Source organism: Nilaparvata lugens, chromosome 7 (genome assembly GCF_014356525.2).
Source record: "Nilaparvata lugens isolate BPH chromosome 7, ASM1435652v1, whole genome shotgun sequence".
NCBI lineage: Eukaryota > Metazoa > Arthropoda > Insecta > Hemiptera > Delphacidae > Nilaparvata > Nilaparvata lugens.
Window position 1 is genome coordinate 3266254 of NC_052510.1, and position 16079 is coordinate 3282332.

The 16079-nt window shown below is 33.4% G+C and overlaps 1 protein-coding gene across 5 annotated transcripts in view; it reads right to left on the reverse strand.

The window, feature by feature from the left end:
- Positions 1-514: 514 nt before the first annotated feature.
- The window catches only part of LOC111051161 (BTB/POZ domain-containing protein 2), a 36968-nt gene continuing 21403 nt past the window's right edge, over positions 515-16079 (reverse strand). The window contains exons 1-2 of one of the 5 annotated variants that reach the window (XM_039433432.1): positions 8204-8450; positions 515-2225 (exon numbers count right to left, since the gene is read on the reverse strand). In XM_039433432.1, coding sequence (XP_039289366.1) covers positions 837-2225; positions 8204-8242 — 1428 coding nt within the window. In that variant the 5' untranslated portion in view covers positions 8243-8450 and the 3' untranslated portion in view covers positions 515-836. Of the gene's footprint in view, positions 2226-5667; positions 5888-8203; positions 8451-16079 lie in introns of those variants that run through there. The other 4 variants (XM_039433435.1, XM_039433434.1, XM_039433436.1 and 1 more) reach the window with 4 other exon arrangements.

Sequence of the window (16079 nt, forward strand, 5' to 3'; positions counted from 1 at the left end):
AATTAATGGAATATTACTTAAGAAACCATAATGTTAGATTGAGAAATCCCAATACTACCACTATCAGAAGATTGAAGGTTGAATGAAAGTCATAATAATATCATAGAGAAACAATAGCATAAGTAGATATCCCATGGTATAGGGCATTTATGTCTCAACTTTTACTGTTATCTCAAGCTGATAGTCCACGTAGTTCTTCCCTGTGAAGCTTTATGACGCTGGTAGTCTCTCATACTGTGCCGTTCATACACTCTTACCCGGTCAAAACAGTAAAAATCGACAATAATCAACAGTAATCGGCTTGAGATAACAGAAAAAGTTGCGACATAAACGCCCTATACCATGGGATATCTACTTACGCTATTGTTTCTCTATGATAATATTGAGAAAGTTCCATAGATGGGAAAATCTGTCAAAACCTTGAGAATAATCCATCAAAAACCTATCAGTTTTATTGTTGGTCTATAATTCATCAAGTAATCAGACCAAATAATGAAACAAGTGACTCATTTCAGAGTTCCATTTAAGTTAATTTTTATTTTTCTTCATGTTACAAAATTAAAAATTCTTCTTTCCAACAAAGTAAATAATACCATCAATCCAAAAAAATTCCATGAGTAGTTTAACATCAAAACACAAATATTCTCAAAATCATACTTGTCCTTTTTTCGAAAAAAATGTTCATGAAACTGTTACGAAAAAACCTTATCTCTCAACTCCCAAAACCTAAACTCAACTTAAAACCTCCGAACAGGATTCATAATCATTCACACAAATTGGATTTTTGTGGATAGAATCGAACAAAGAAATCTGGATTTCCAAGATCACAGAAGACTTTAAGCTTCAATTTCGATCCCATCGAATGTAAATGAAAACAATGCTTCAATTTTGATCACATTCCTTCCATGAGCATCTCTAAAATAATGATTAGCATTCAGACTGTCTTTCTGTATTGTTAACAATGGAAATTTGCTATTGATGTGATAATAATCATCTTCCTCAATGTATTGAAAATGCAGAACTTGTTCAACACGTTCATTCTGATTCCGGAGAGATAGATCATTGCAATTTCTCACAGAAAGTACACTGAATTTTGATTCTATGATCATCACTTTTTTTTCTCCAGAGCCAGGGTGCATATATTGATCATCATACATGTCATATATTTCACCATTCAATGACACTCCAAGTTCGATTGATCGAGCAGAATTAATACACTCAACACGTATTTCGATTTCATAGTGATTAATATTTCTTCGAGGTACAATACTAAGATATTTGGTTTCAAACTTATTATTCACAACCTCGCATATTATCTTGTGCTTATAATAATGTATATTAAAATCCATTGCTCGTGGCTCCTGAATCATTGATATACTCTCAGCGGTCACCCTTGGATTCAATTTCATTTTATTAATAGCAATTGCATACTTCTCTTCACGGGTCAGAAGCGGTGATGGTTCAACTCTCTCTACAAATTCCTCCCCACTCATTGTCAGGAACCGAATGTGTTTTTTGAGATTGTTAAAACACATAGCCACATCTTCGGTTGGAGCTTTACGTCGCTCAATCTCAGCCGAAGCCCATCGCTCGAAATTTATGAAAATCTCCACTTCAGACTTGACATTTAGAGAGGAGGATTTCAAGATGGACTCAACCGCATCTATACTTGCAGATGGAAAGTATGCACTACTAAAAACCTCCCCTGTATTCTGGTTTATAATTCTACTACACAGATTGTCGAAGTCAGAAATGCAATTAATCCTACAAGTGTCTTGTAACTCTAAAACGTCGCATGGTTTCAGTGTTTTCTCAATAAAATCCACACATTTTTGTGGCAGGTTTGGGATTATGTATTTACGTGCAGCGGTGTGAGTGTGTAGAGCGTGGAAGACTGATGTAAACTTGATCTCACCGGTGTATATGTATGTTTTCATACCATTGAATCCTTCCGGTTCCAAGTCTATAACTTGAACTGAGGCTGTCTCCTTCAAGTCTCCACAGAACATTGCTTGAAAAACTTCACTGGCCAAAGAAAATAGCAGCTTGTGTCCCTTAATCACAGTTTTCTGCTCACCCACAACAAATTCACAGTCGCAGAGCATGTTGCTCTTCAATAAACGATGGAAACGGGTCTCGAAAGCTGAATTTACAGATTTCTCTTTATTACTGCAAGATTTTTCTTGGTTTTCTCCCGCTTTGGATCCCATATTTGTTGATTCAAACTGGAAAAATGGAAATAGGTTAAATAAGGACTTTTCTGAGATATGAGCACATGAAGTTTGATTTTTTTGGACAGATCATTTCAAATACGGAAGATAATAAATTAATGAAATTCTAAGGATAAATTCTTCATGGTAGGATATTGTTGATTGAATAAAACAAAAATTTCTTTAAAATATCATTTTTTGGGAAAAATATTTAATTTACTAAAACAACTCTCATTTGAGTTTTTTTCGGGCATTGTAAATTGAATGAATTTCTCAAGAATTGAATTTTTCAAATAATTTTTGTTGAATGAAAAAGACTAAGAAATTTCTAAGTATCAATAAATCTGTGGTTTTTGACAATTTCTTAGTCTTTTTCATTGTCAATTCATAGTCAATTTTTGTTGAATGAAAAAGACTAAGAAATTGTCAAAAACCACAGATTTATTGATACTTAGAATTTCTAAGTATCAATAAATCTGTGGTTTTTGACAATTTCTTAGTCTTTTTCATTGTCAATTCATAGTCAATTTTTGTTGAATGAAAAAGACTAAGAAATTGTCAAAAACCACAGATTTATTGATATCTGTGGTTTTTGACAATTTCTCAGTCTTTTTCATTCAACAAAAATTATTTCAGAAAAAGAAACTATTTATAAGTACCGGTATCAATAAATCTGTGGTTCTTGACAATTTCTTAGTCTTTTTCATTCTATATGAATAATTACCACAATATCAACTTCTCAACTACACAAAAAATAATTTTTGCTTCATTCAATCTATGAAGAATTCATCTTAATAATTTCATGAATATTCATCTCATCAAATTTGAAATGATCTGTCCAAAAAAATTAAAATCCATTCAGATTTCAAAAAGTAATAATTGGAAAAAATCTTTAGAATATACATTTTTTTGATAGCTCGATACGAATCAATAAACTTCAGTAAAATATCACCAATAAAAAGGGTTTTTTGCCTTTGCACATCCTTGATGAGAATAGCTTTGCTATGCATTATTGTATGATCTTATTTCAATATTCAATCAATCAATAATTGAAGCTTTTAAAATAATATCAATAGTTTTCCTCCAAAACAATATGCATACATGTCTATGATTTAAATAAAATTCAGTATCGTACTTGAAAATGGCATTAGTTGCCGGAGCATGTGTCAAAATAATTCAAAATGGATCTCAGATTCATAACTCTTTTTATATCAAAATTAGTCCCAAAAAAGACATTGTCTATAATTATATAAATGAAACTAGCCATCAGGCTCGTTTCGCTCGCCATTTTGATCTAGCAAGTGGGCTCCGCCTCCTGGACCCCTGACTGGATCATCCAAAAATGAGATCAGCGGGCTCGCTTCGCTCACCTGCATTTTTCGTTTGAGCATGCTTCATTCCATCAGAAAGTCAAAGTACTGAGAAAACGCAGAAAAGCTGAGAAAAACGCTGATTTTGGGTGTATCTTTGATGAAATATTAAAGACACCTCATCACAAAATTTTTAGACCCTAGCTAAACCTCTGTACGAAATTTGAAAATTTTCTGTCTATAACTTGATGAAAGAACTGAGAAAACGCAAAAAACCACTAATTTTGGGCGTATCTTTGGCGTCTTTTCAAATTCCTACTAACATAACATTATTACACCCTAGCTGAGCTTGTTTACTAAATTTGAACATTTTCTGTTCATTTTTTCTCGGTAAAGCTGAGAAAATGCTAAAAAACCCTGGAAAACGCTAATTTTGGGTGTATCTTTGGCGTTATTTCAAATACCTTCTAATGCAACATTATTACACTCTAGCAAAGCTTCTGTACTAAGTTTGAACAATGTCTGTTCATTTGTTCTCGATAAATCTGAGAAAAAGCAGAAAAAAACACTAATTTTGGGAGTATCTTTGATGTTATTGCAAATTCCTTCTAACACAACATTATTACACCCTAGCTGAGCTTCTGCTGTACTAAATTTGAACATTTTCTGTTTATTTCTTCTCGATAAAGCTGAGAAAACGCTAAAAAAACCCTGAAAAACACAGATTTTGGGCGTATCATTGACAATTTTTCAAAATCTTTTTCCAAAAGAGGGCCAACTGAACATCCCTACCAAATTTGAACGTTTTTGGTCCAGTAGATTTTTAGTTCTGCGAGTGAGTGAGTCAGTCAGTCAGTGAGTGCCATTTCGCTTATATATATATATAGATTACCAAAATAAGTTAAAAGTAAAATAGTAATATTAACTATGGGAGGTCCCTGAAAAGGTTAAAATCTGAGCGCAGGGGCCGAGTGTTACTAATTATTATTAAAGATGAATAATGTAGGCTACACTCAAAAGATATAAATATTAGGAGAGCATTTCCTCATGTATGTATTTATTCATACATTTATCACAGAGAGTAGAATCATTTGCGAAAATTATTAATAGGCTGAAGCTCAATGCTGTCATTATATTTTCAATCAACTCACAGTTCAACAATATATGGCAGTCACATTTGAAAATGAACAATTTAACTGAGTCATTGTCAATATTGTAGAACTGTTTCATAATAATTGAATAAAAACACAAATATGTTTTCAAATTCTACACTGTTGTTTTATTTAGTACACGACCAAGGTTTTGTAACCACACCGGTCACGGCTAAAGTGCACGTCCAGTGCCAACACACCTTATAAAATACTATAATCGTAATACAATTATGACATTGGAGGAAAAACTAGGCTGAGCCTGTACTATTTCTCTCCAAAATTTTGATAAAATGTTAATGTTGTCCAAAAGATAAGGTTATATAGTCACACACTGCTTCGTCGTCACTTGATTTTCGGTCCAGAAATGATGATTTAAAATTTTGAATTTTGAAGATTGATTTTATACTCTAAATGAATCACAGAATGTATCACAATAAATTAAAAACTCTAGAAATATTGCACTTATTTAAAAAATTTGAATACAAAATCAAAAACCTACTCACTATTTGTTATTCACAGCTGTTATTTTAGCTTTAGAAGAGTTCAATATGTTTGCATAGGCATAGTGCAGACCGATATTTAGGATCACATTTTATTCAGCTTCCAATGCAATTCAGAAGCTTCAAAAGATTGTAAAAATAATTGAATCAAATCAAGCTTTTCCTAACCTAAGCTTTTTCCCAATGTAAGCTTTTCCTAACCTAAGCTTCCCCTAACCTAGGCTTTTCTTAAACATAGCTTCCCCTGACCTAAGTTTTTCCTAACCTAAGCTTTTCCCAATCTTAGCTTTTTCTTAACCTTGGATTTCTCCTAATCTAAGCTATTCCTAACCTAAGCTTTTTTCTAACATAAGCTTTTCTCCTCCTCTATCGATCTATGTAGGTCTCAATGCTAGATTCCGCGGCCCATAAACTAAAGTGCAGCCCATAAAATCACAAGAAATAAACGGCGCTCACTCATCATAATTTAAAAAAAAAATAATTTAGTTCTACTAACCTCACTTTGTTCACAACATTTTAAACACCTCTAAAATTATATTCACAGTTAAATTGGTTTTAACTGTACCTGAATGACACTTGCAGATTACCAAATATGCAGATTACTTATTCTTAACGATAAACTTCAAAACCTTTCTTAAATATTATCAAACAGTACTTTGATTATGTTTTTCCAGGGACCAGAAATCAATTTTAATATTCACTAGACTTTGTTAAGAATATCGATGATCGATAAATCAATTCGATATTGATTTGTGAACTATCAATAAGTGATGCACATAAATTATAGAGAGGCTATTATTGGAAAAATGCAATTAATTTATTCGTATTTCGATATGAATTTGAGTTCAATGATTTTATTTCAATAAATACTTGAAAATATTCTTTTTGTTTTATCTTTCCTAACAATCTCGTCAATAAAACTTGAAAACATCACAATGGAGGTGAATTTTTCAAAATAATTGAATACAACTCTAGTTGAATTTTAAATTCTCCATTTCAAAATTCGCCCGTTGTCAATGTTTTTGAAAGCGTAACCAACTACAACGCTGTAGTGAGGTCCATGTTGTAATGGTAATGTTTACTCAGCACTGGTATTGCTATCCTTGTCTATCATTCAACAAAGCGGATGGCGCTGCCTCTTTTTCGCTTTGCTCTGTTGCCAGATCGTCTTTTTACAATGTGAAAGTGACAATTAATTAACAAAATATTTCATCTTAGTTATGAAAATTCATAATGTAATTATTGAAAAATATAATTTATTGATTAATTGACCAAGCAAAGTGAGGTCTTAGATTCAAGTTGACGGTTTTATATTTATTTCTATTCATGTTTATATGTTGTTTTTTCATATTTATGTTTATATGTTCTGCATTTATAGTGAAATGCAGCAATAGATTTTCATAAAATTTGACTTTGACACTTTCATAAAAGTGTTCAATGTGAAAGGGTTAGGGGTTAGGTTATTTCAAGTTATATTTGATAATGTTTCATAAGGTTAGGTTAGGTTTTTGCTTTGAATTTGCAATATGCTAGAAAGGGCTAGGAAACAGGTAGAATTATGGTTTTTGATATTTCAAAAATGAAAAGATAGGTAAGGGGGTTAGGATTTTGCTTTGAAATTGCAATATGCTGGAAGGGATTACGGGTTTTTACAAAGATTTATGTTTATTCATGTTTTAAATATAAAAGGATAGGTTAGGGGGTTAGGATTTATCCCAGACCCAGCCTTCTCTAACCTAAGCTTTTCCTAACCTAAACTTTTTCTAATCTGAGCTTTTCCTAACCCAAGCTTTCCCCAACCTAAGCTTTTCCCAAACCCAGCTTCCCCTAACCTAAGCTACCTAACCCAAGCTTCTCCTAACCCAAGCTTTTCCCAACCTCAACTTTTTCCTAACCTAAGCTTTTCCTTATCTACGTATTCCTAACCCAAGCTTTCCCCAACCTAAGCTTTTCTTAGACCCAGCTTCCCCTAACCTAAGTTTCTCCTAACTTAAGCTTTTTGTAATTCAAACTTTTCCTAACCCGAGCTTTCCAAAGACCCAGCTTCCCCTAATTTAAGCTTTTCCTATCCTTAGCTCTTTCCTAACCTATGCTTTTACTAACCTTACCTTTTCCTAATCTAAGCTTTTTCCTAAGTGTAGCTCTTTCTAATGCAAGTTTTCCTAACCCATCTTTCCCTGACCTAAGCTTTTCTCAGACCCAGCTCCCCCTAACCTGAGCTTTTTCCCAACCTGAGCTTTTCCTAACCTCAGCTTTTCCTGATCTAAGCGTTTTCCAACCTAAGCTTGTTTTCCTAATATAAGCTTTTCCTAAACTAAGATTTCCCTAACCTAAGCTTTTCCTAAACTAAGATTTCCCTAACCTAAGCTTTTCCTGACCCTAGCTTTTCCTAACCTAAGCTTCCCTTAACCTTATATTTTTCTGATCCAAGCTCCTCCTAACCTAAGCTTCCCTTAACCTTATATTTTTCTAACCTAAGTTCTCCCTAGGTAGCAAAAAATGGAGTTGCAATATTTTTATTTGCCCAAATATCTCAAACAATTTTGAGTTTAGGCAATCAAGTAACTGGATATTTTTTTTTAGAATTTATCATTCTACTAAATCCAGTAGTTTAAAATACCTATTAATCATCATGAAAACAAGTTCACCTCTTTTAAAACAAAAATTTGCACTTTTTCGCATATTTTTTGCAATATCTCAAAAACTACTGAAGTTACGAACCTGAAATTGGATTCCTCATCAAGTTTTACATAAGATTGCACTAGTTTTAAACATATTGTAGACAAAAAATTATTAAAAATAAAAATTGATATAAAAATTTTGAACATTCTGCCATGTTTTTTCAGCTAATCCTTGGAAATCGACAACAATGTTATACATGGTTGATCTCGTCTTGATCTCCTCTATCGATCTATGTAGGTCTCAAAGCTAGATTCCGCGGCCCATAACCTAAAGTGCAGCCCATGAAATCACAAGAAATAAACGGCGCTCACTCATCATAATTTGAAAAAAAATAATTTAGTTCTACTAACCTCACTTTCTTCCAACATTACGGCCCTCCTCTTCGACATTTTAAACACCTCTAATATATATTATATTCACAGTTAAATTGGTTTCAACAGTACCTGAATGACACTTGCAGATTACCAAATATGCAGATTACTTATTCTTAACGATAAACTTCAAAACCTATCTTAAATATTATCAAACAGTACTTTCATAGAGAAACAATAGCGTAAGTAGATATCCCATGGTATAGGGAATTTATGTCGCAACTTTTACTGTTATCCCAAGCCGATAGTCCACGTAGTTCTTTCCCATGCAGCTATGTGACGCTGGTAGTCTCTCAAATTGTGCCGTTTACACTCACCCCAACAAAACAGTGAAAATTGACAATAATCAACAGTAATCGGCTTGAGATAACAGTAAAAGTTGCGACATAAATTCCCTATACCATGGGATATCTACTTATGTTATTGTTTCTCTATGGTACTTTATTAAGATTTTGTTTTTCTGTTTTTCCAGGGACCAGTCAAATTTTATGAAAATCTATTGCTGCATTTCACTATAAATGCAGAACATATAAACATAGGCTAAATATAAAAAAATAACATATAAACATGAATAGAAATTAATATAAAACCGTCGACTTGAATCTAAGACCTCACTTTGCTTGGTCAGTTAATCAATAAATTATATTTTTCAATAATTATATAATGAATTTTCATAACTAAGATGAAATATTTTGTTAATTATTTGTTACTTTCACATTGTAAAAAGACGATCTGGCAACAGAGCAAAGCGAAAAAGAGGCAGCGCTATCCGCTTTGTTGAATTATAGACGGATAGCAATACCAGTGCTGAGTAATGATTACCATTACAACATGGACCTCACTACAGCGTTGTAGTTGGGTTCGCTTTCAAAAACATTGACAACGGGCGAATTTTAAAATGGAGAATTTAAAATTCTACTAGAGTTGTATTCAATTATTTTGAAAAATTCACCTCCATTGTGATGTTTTCAAGTTTTATCGACGAGATTGGTAGGAAAAATAAAACAATAAGAATATTTTCAAGTATTTATTGGAATAAAATCATTGAACTCAAATTCATATCGAAATACGAATAAATTAATTGCATTTTTCCAATAATAGCTTCTCTATAATATGTGCATCACTTATTGATAGTTCACAAATCAATATCGAATTGATTTATCGATCATCGATATTTTTAACAAAGTCTAGTGAATTAATCTACTGTAGTAAAAAGTCTAGTAAAAATATCGATAAATCCGATTATCCGCCATTTTTCTCAAGAATATTACGGAGCTCATGGAATTTTCTCAGGAATGAGACTCATGCCAGTTGATAGTGCTTATGAATATCTATCCATGGTATGAATTTGAAGGAAATCGTTAGAGCTGTTTTCGAGAAAACGGTGAAAAACATGGATTTTTAGTCATTATCCGCCATTTTTCTCAAGAATATTACGGAGCTCCTGAAGTTTTCCCAGAAATGAGACTTATGCCAGTTGATAGGGCTTATAAATAGCTATCCATGGTATAAATTTGAAGGAAATCGTTGAAGCCGTTTTCGAGAAAACCGTGAAAAACATGGATTTTTAGTCATTATCTGCCATTTTTCTCAAGAATATTACGGAGCTCCTGAAATTTTCCCAGAAATGAGACTCATGTCAGTTGATAGGGCTTATAAATAGCTATCCATGGTATAAATTTGAAGAAAATCGTTAGAGCCGTTTTCAAGAAAAACGTGAAAAACATGGTTTTTTAGTAATTATCCGCCATTTTTTCCGCTATCTTGAATTGGATTTTATTGAATTTCTTATTGTCGGATCCTCATGGTATAAAGGACTCGCCACACCAAGCTCGCCAGTACCGCCGAGGTAGTACCGCTGGTGGTAGTTTTCTCGGCTGAGCACGCCACACCGAAAAACGTCCGCTAGCGGTAGTCTCCGAGTAGTGAGTCTAGTAGTGGGGGGAGGGCGTGACTACAGCACTCAGCACTGCGCTACCTCTTCGAATCGCCTGCCATGTATTCAGGTTGAGCGCGCCACACTGAGCTCGCTTTGTCCGCCGTACTACCTCTCAGCGAACTTTTGTTGAATCGCCTAGCAGGCGGTCATAGGTGGTAGTGCGCCGTACTACCGCCGCGGTAGCGAACTCGGTGTGGCGCGCTCAACCTGATACATGGCTAGCGATTTTTAAAACTTCGCTACCGCCGCGGTAGCGAGCTTGGTGTGGCGTGCCCTTAAGGACCTTAAGTTTAAAATTCAAGTTAATCGGTTAATTAGGAATGGGGTTATCGTGTTCACAGACATACACACACACATACACACACACACACACACACACACACACACACACACACACACACCACACACACACACACACACCACACACACACACACACACACATACACACACACACAGACCAACACCAAAAATCATTTTTTTTGGACTCAGGGGACCTTGAAACGTATAGAAAACATGAAATTAGGGTACCTTAATTTTTTTGGAAGCAATACTTTCCTTACCTATGGTAATAGGGCAAGGAAAGTAAAAAGGAACATACCTGTCAAATTTCATGGAAATCTATTACCGCGTTTCACCGTAAAATGCGCAACATATAAACATTTAAACATTTGTCACAGTTTTCAAGATGGATCGATATAGTAGTGAGATCGGCTGTCTTGTTCAATCGAGTGATGTGAGCAATTAAGTAATTAAAGCTTCTTTTTCAACTTTTGTCAAGCACAAGATCAATTAAAAAATATTCAAGTTTCTATTAAAAATATAATAGTTTAAAGATTCTCAAGTTTTTTTAAACAACTGACGATTTGTACATCGATTAATGACGGTATCTAGTGCATTATTGGAGCAAGTCTATTTGAAGTATAACATTACTTGTTTTAAGTACCTATAATTGAAAGTAACTTATTATATAATAAGATTAACCTCATGTTTTTTTAAAAAATGTAAAACATAGTGCCAAGTACAAAGAAACATATAGAATTTAGTCTATAAAGCTTATTTATTCAAACAAGCACTAAATTTGAATGTTTTCTTTGCATGATTATATAGGAAGAACTGGAGTGCCCAAATTGTAAGAAAAAAAATGATTATAAGAAGGGATGTCCAACGTATCGACGGATACAAATGGGTTTGTCAAGGAACGATGAAAATAAAGGGGAAGAAACCAAGAAAATGAAATTTTTCACAATGCTTGCGGAAAGGAACTTTCTTCGCCAAATCCAACTTACAGTTGTGGCAAATTTTAGGATTTATTTTACTGTGGACCAGAAATGTACCGAGCAGTGCATTGATGATAAAGGTGGAAATATCTAAAAATACCGCAGTTGATTGGGATCGTTCTGCAGAGAGATGTGTTTTGTATGATATTTATCCTTCTATTTTTTATTTCATGCAATGTAAATTGTAAGTTGAAAAGTAAAATTTGTTGCTCCACTTAGCTGAATAAATGTTTGATGTTTTAATGTTTTTACTTGACTATAATTAATTGTGGATTTAAGTGAAATTTTCAATATTTTTGGCAATTACGGAAGAAGATTTTTGTTTGGATTTGTATTTTGAAATTAATTGATCTGAAAAATTCAAAAATTTAGTAGATACATCTTTTTGGACTCAAAATAGTTTGTGAATTAAGTTATCATTTTTATATAACCTCTAGACTAATTTATTCAAAATTAAGGTTTAGAGCAGTTTTGGGCCAATGCCTGTTGTTTTTACCTGGATTGTATTTTGTATATGGATCAATAAATATAAATAAACGTTTTATCCTCTGATGTGTGAAAAATAAATTAACACCTATGCAGACGATGTTATGACTTCATACAGACTATTGAGTTGGTTATCTACTGTTATTAATTATCATTCAAGGCCCATTAAATGTTTGTCATACTAAGTTAGGTGAATGTTGAAGATATTGCTTATCTAAAAGATTTTTATTCTTGCGGTCAATATAATAAGCTGTCTCAGTTTGGGCAGTTTCAATCTGTATAATTGGGTCACTTGATCAAAAAGTTGGAGAAAGATAATACTTCATATATTTAATTTTTTTTTTCATTTTAGAATGTTCGTCTTTTTCACAATAATGTTTGTGTTACAGGTGGCATTCCATGCAATTTCAGAGCGGAAGGAAAAAATTGGAGGTGAAGGCCATGTAGTACAGATTGATGAATCGAAATTCGGAAAAAGGAAATATAATCGAGGAAAAAGAGTAGAAGGGCAATGGGTCTTCAGGGGGATTGATGTTGGTACTGGCCACTGTTTCATGGAAGCAGTGGAAGACCGATCTTCTCGAACACTTATCCCAATCCTTGAAAAATATGTCCTTCCTGGAACCACTGTGGTTTCAGATTTGTGGAAGGCATATGACTGATTGGAGGAGAGAGGGTTTCATCACCTTACAGTCAATCACAGCTTGAGCTTCAATGACCCAGTTACTGGTGCTCATATACTAACAATATTGAAGCATCATGGAACGCTGTGAAGACCGCTCTACCGAGATACCATAGAAAAAAGGCATTTTTCCCCGGCTATCTGGCCAAATACCTGTTCCTGAAAGGGTGCAAATCTCAAGGAAAAACCCCTTTCATTGAATTTTGCAAGGCTGCCGGAAGTCTCTACAAGCCTGAAAATACAATAGTTATGGAGCAAGATGGAGAAATCGAAGAAATCGAAGAAGTTGATTTCAATTAGAATATCATTCTACAAATTAATTTTCCATTTTCCCGTTTCTTTTTTGTTATGTTTTTTCAACTGATCATGTTCAAGTTTCTCCCTCATATTTCTTCAATTCTTTTCAATTCTCCTCCATCTTGTTCATCACTCACCATTGATCCTGTACCTATCAGTATACCAGTACCAGTATATATATCATCATGAATTCATCATTTTCAAGTTCAAGGTAATGAAACCTTCCACTTAAATGAATTATTCCTTAAATTATTGTTAATAATCTTTCAAATATAAGAGGATGGGTTAGGGTTTTAGGATTTTGCTTCGAATCCAGAGTGTTGAATGTGAAAGGGTTAGGGTTTAGGTTATTTCAAGTTATATTCAATAATGTTTCATAAGGTTAGGTTAGGTTTTTGCTTTGAATTTGCAATATGCTAGAAAGGGCTAGGAAACAGGTAGAATTATGGTTTTTGATATTTCAAAGGTGAAAAGATAGGTTAGAGGGTTAGGATTTTGCTTTGAAATTGCAATATGCTGGAAGGGATTACAGGTTTTCACAAAGATTTATGTTCATTAATGTTTTAAATATGAAAGGGGAGGTTAGAGGGTTAGGTTTTTGCTTTGAAATTACAATATGCTGACTTAGTTATAGTGTTTTTTAACATTAGTTAAATAACAACCGTTATATTCTATTAATTATATTATTGAAAAGTACTCTTTCTTTCATTGAATGAAATGATGATAGTATATTGATTATTATATCGAATTTAATGATAAATCATCATTGGATAATAATATCCTCATCAAAATGGAATGACGGCTCCAGTTACGGTGCTCGGTAACCATCATCACAAAGAACGTTACATTCAAAGATCTAACGGGAAAAAACCGTTACTAACGCATGCGCGATACGGTGCTGTCTGAGACCAAGAGTGGTTTGTTCTTTCTTCATTGTTAACATAACCTTATTCTTATTTGTTGTGTGCCACTTCAGAATTCAATCAATTTTTTTATGTTAATTGTGCTCTTAGGTTAAAATTTATAGTACAGACACCTTTTTTTTTCTTCCTTTCCCATTAAAAAAAAAAGTCGGTATCTTTAAAAATAGTTAAGATACAATTTGTGCCATCATTAGTCACATTTATACACTATTTTCTATTAACTGGCTAAACGTCTGCTATATACTCAAACAATTTTTAGTTTCAATTTCTATTGTGTAGAGATAGAATGCATGTAAAGTTGAGTAACGAAAAGTAAATATACTTTCGAAATAAAAGAGATTTTAATTAGAATTATTATTTTATCCAATGAATAAAATTCTCCAATTCAATTCGATAAAGGTATTAGATGAGTTTATTAATTTTTCATTTGTAATAGTTGACCATATTAGTGAGATTGTTTGCAAGACTTGTCTTGTAGCGCCAGCTATTGAATGCAACAAGTTGGTGTACTGTATGCGCTTTTAATATAACAAATCATATTAAAAACTATAAAACTATTTTTTTTTTTCAATAAATCAATATTTATTGGTCTAGTTTATATTGATATTGTAAAAATGTCGGCAACAAACATAAAAATCTGGTGTGGTACACTCACACAGCTTTCCTTGCTCATATTTGAAACTACGATCACTTCTGAATGTGTATTATATAATTGTTTTCAAAGTACTTTTTCTTTGTGTGAATTGTGAAATTCGATGATTTTTTTAGTAATTTTTTAAAGTCGTCAAAACAGCTGTTCTACAGATGAAATATCTCGACTATGTGTTCTTTTTATGAACTGTGCTACCTACCTACCTCATGCACGAGAAGGAGGTTACTAAGTCCATTCCCAAGGATGGGGTGGACCCCCCATTGGTTTCCCAGAAAGGAGACTCATGCCAGTTGATAGAGCTGATAAATAACTATACAGAGTATGAGTTTGAAAAAAATCGGTCAATTATTTTTGAGAAAATCGGGAAAAACCATGGTTTTTAGTAATTATCCGCCATTTTTCTTAAGAATATTACGGACCTCCTGCAATTTCCCAGGAAAAAACTCATGTCATTTGATAGGGCTTATGAATAGCTATCCATGGGTTTTTTTGAATTGAAGAAAATCGTTAAAGCCGTTTTCGAGAAAACCGTGAAAAACCTGGTTTTTTAGTCATTATCCGCCATTTTTCTCAAGAATATTACGGAGCTCATGGAATTTTCTCAGGAATGAGCTCATGCCAGTTGATAGTGCTTATGAATATCTATCCATGGTATGAATTTGAAGGAAATCTTTAGAGCTGTTTTCGAGAAAACGGTGAAAAACATGGATTTTTAGTCATTATCCGCCATTTTTCTCTCAAGAATATTACGGAGCTCCTGAAGTTTTCCCAGAAATGAGACTTATGCCAGTTGATAGGGCTTATAAATAGCTATCCATGGTATAAATTTGAAGGAAATCGTTGGAGCCGTTTTCGAGAAAAACCGTGAAAAACATGGATTTTTAGTCATTATCTGCTATTTTTCTCAAGAATATTACGGAGCTCCTGAAATTTTCCCAGAAATGAGACTCATGTCAGTTGATAGGGCTTATAAATAGCTATCCATGGTATAAATTTGAAGGAAATCGTTGGAGCCGTTTTCGAGAAAAACCGTGAAAAACATGGATTTTTAGTCATTATCCGCCATTTTTCTCAAGAATATTACGGAGCTCATGGAATTTTCTCAGGAATGAGACTCATGCCAGTTGATAGTGCTTATGAATATCTATCCATGGTATGAATTTGAAGGAAATCTTTAGAGCTGTTTTCGAGAAAACGGTGAAAAACATGGATTTTTAGTCATTATCCGCCATTTTTCTCAAGAATATTACGGAGCTCCTGAAGTTTTCCCAGAAATGAGACTTATGCCAGTTGATAGGGCTTATAAATAGCTATCCATGGTATAAATTTGAAGGAAATCGTTGGAGCCGTTTTCGAGAAAAACCGTGAAAAACATGGATTTTTAGTCATTATCTGCTATTTTTCTCAAGAATATTACGGAGCTCCTGAAATTTTCCCAGAAATGAGACTCATGTCAGTGATAGGGCTTATAAATAGCTATCCATGGTATAAATTTGAAGGAAATCGTTGGAGCCGTTTTCGAGAAAAACCGTGAAAAACATGGATTTTTAGTCATTATCCGCCATTTTTTCCGCTATCTTGAATTGGATTTTATTGAA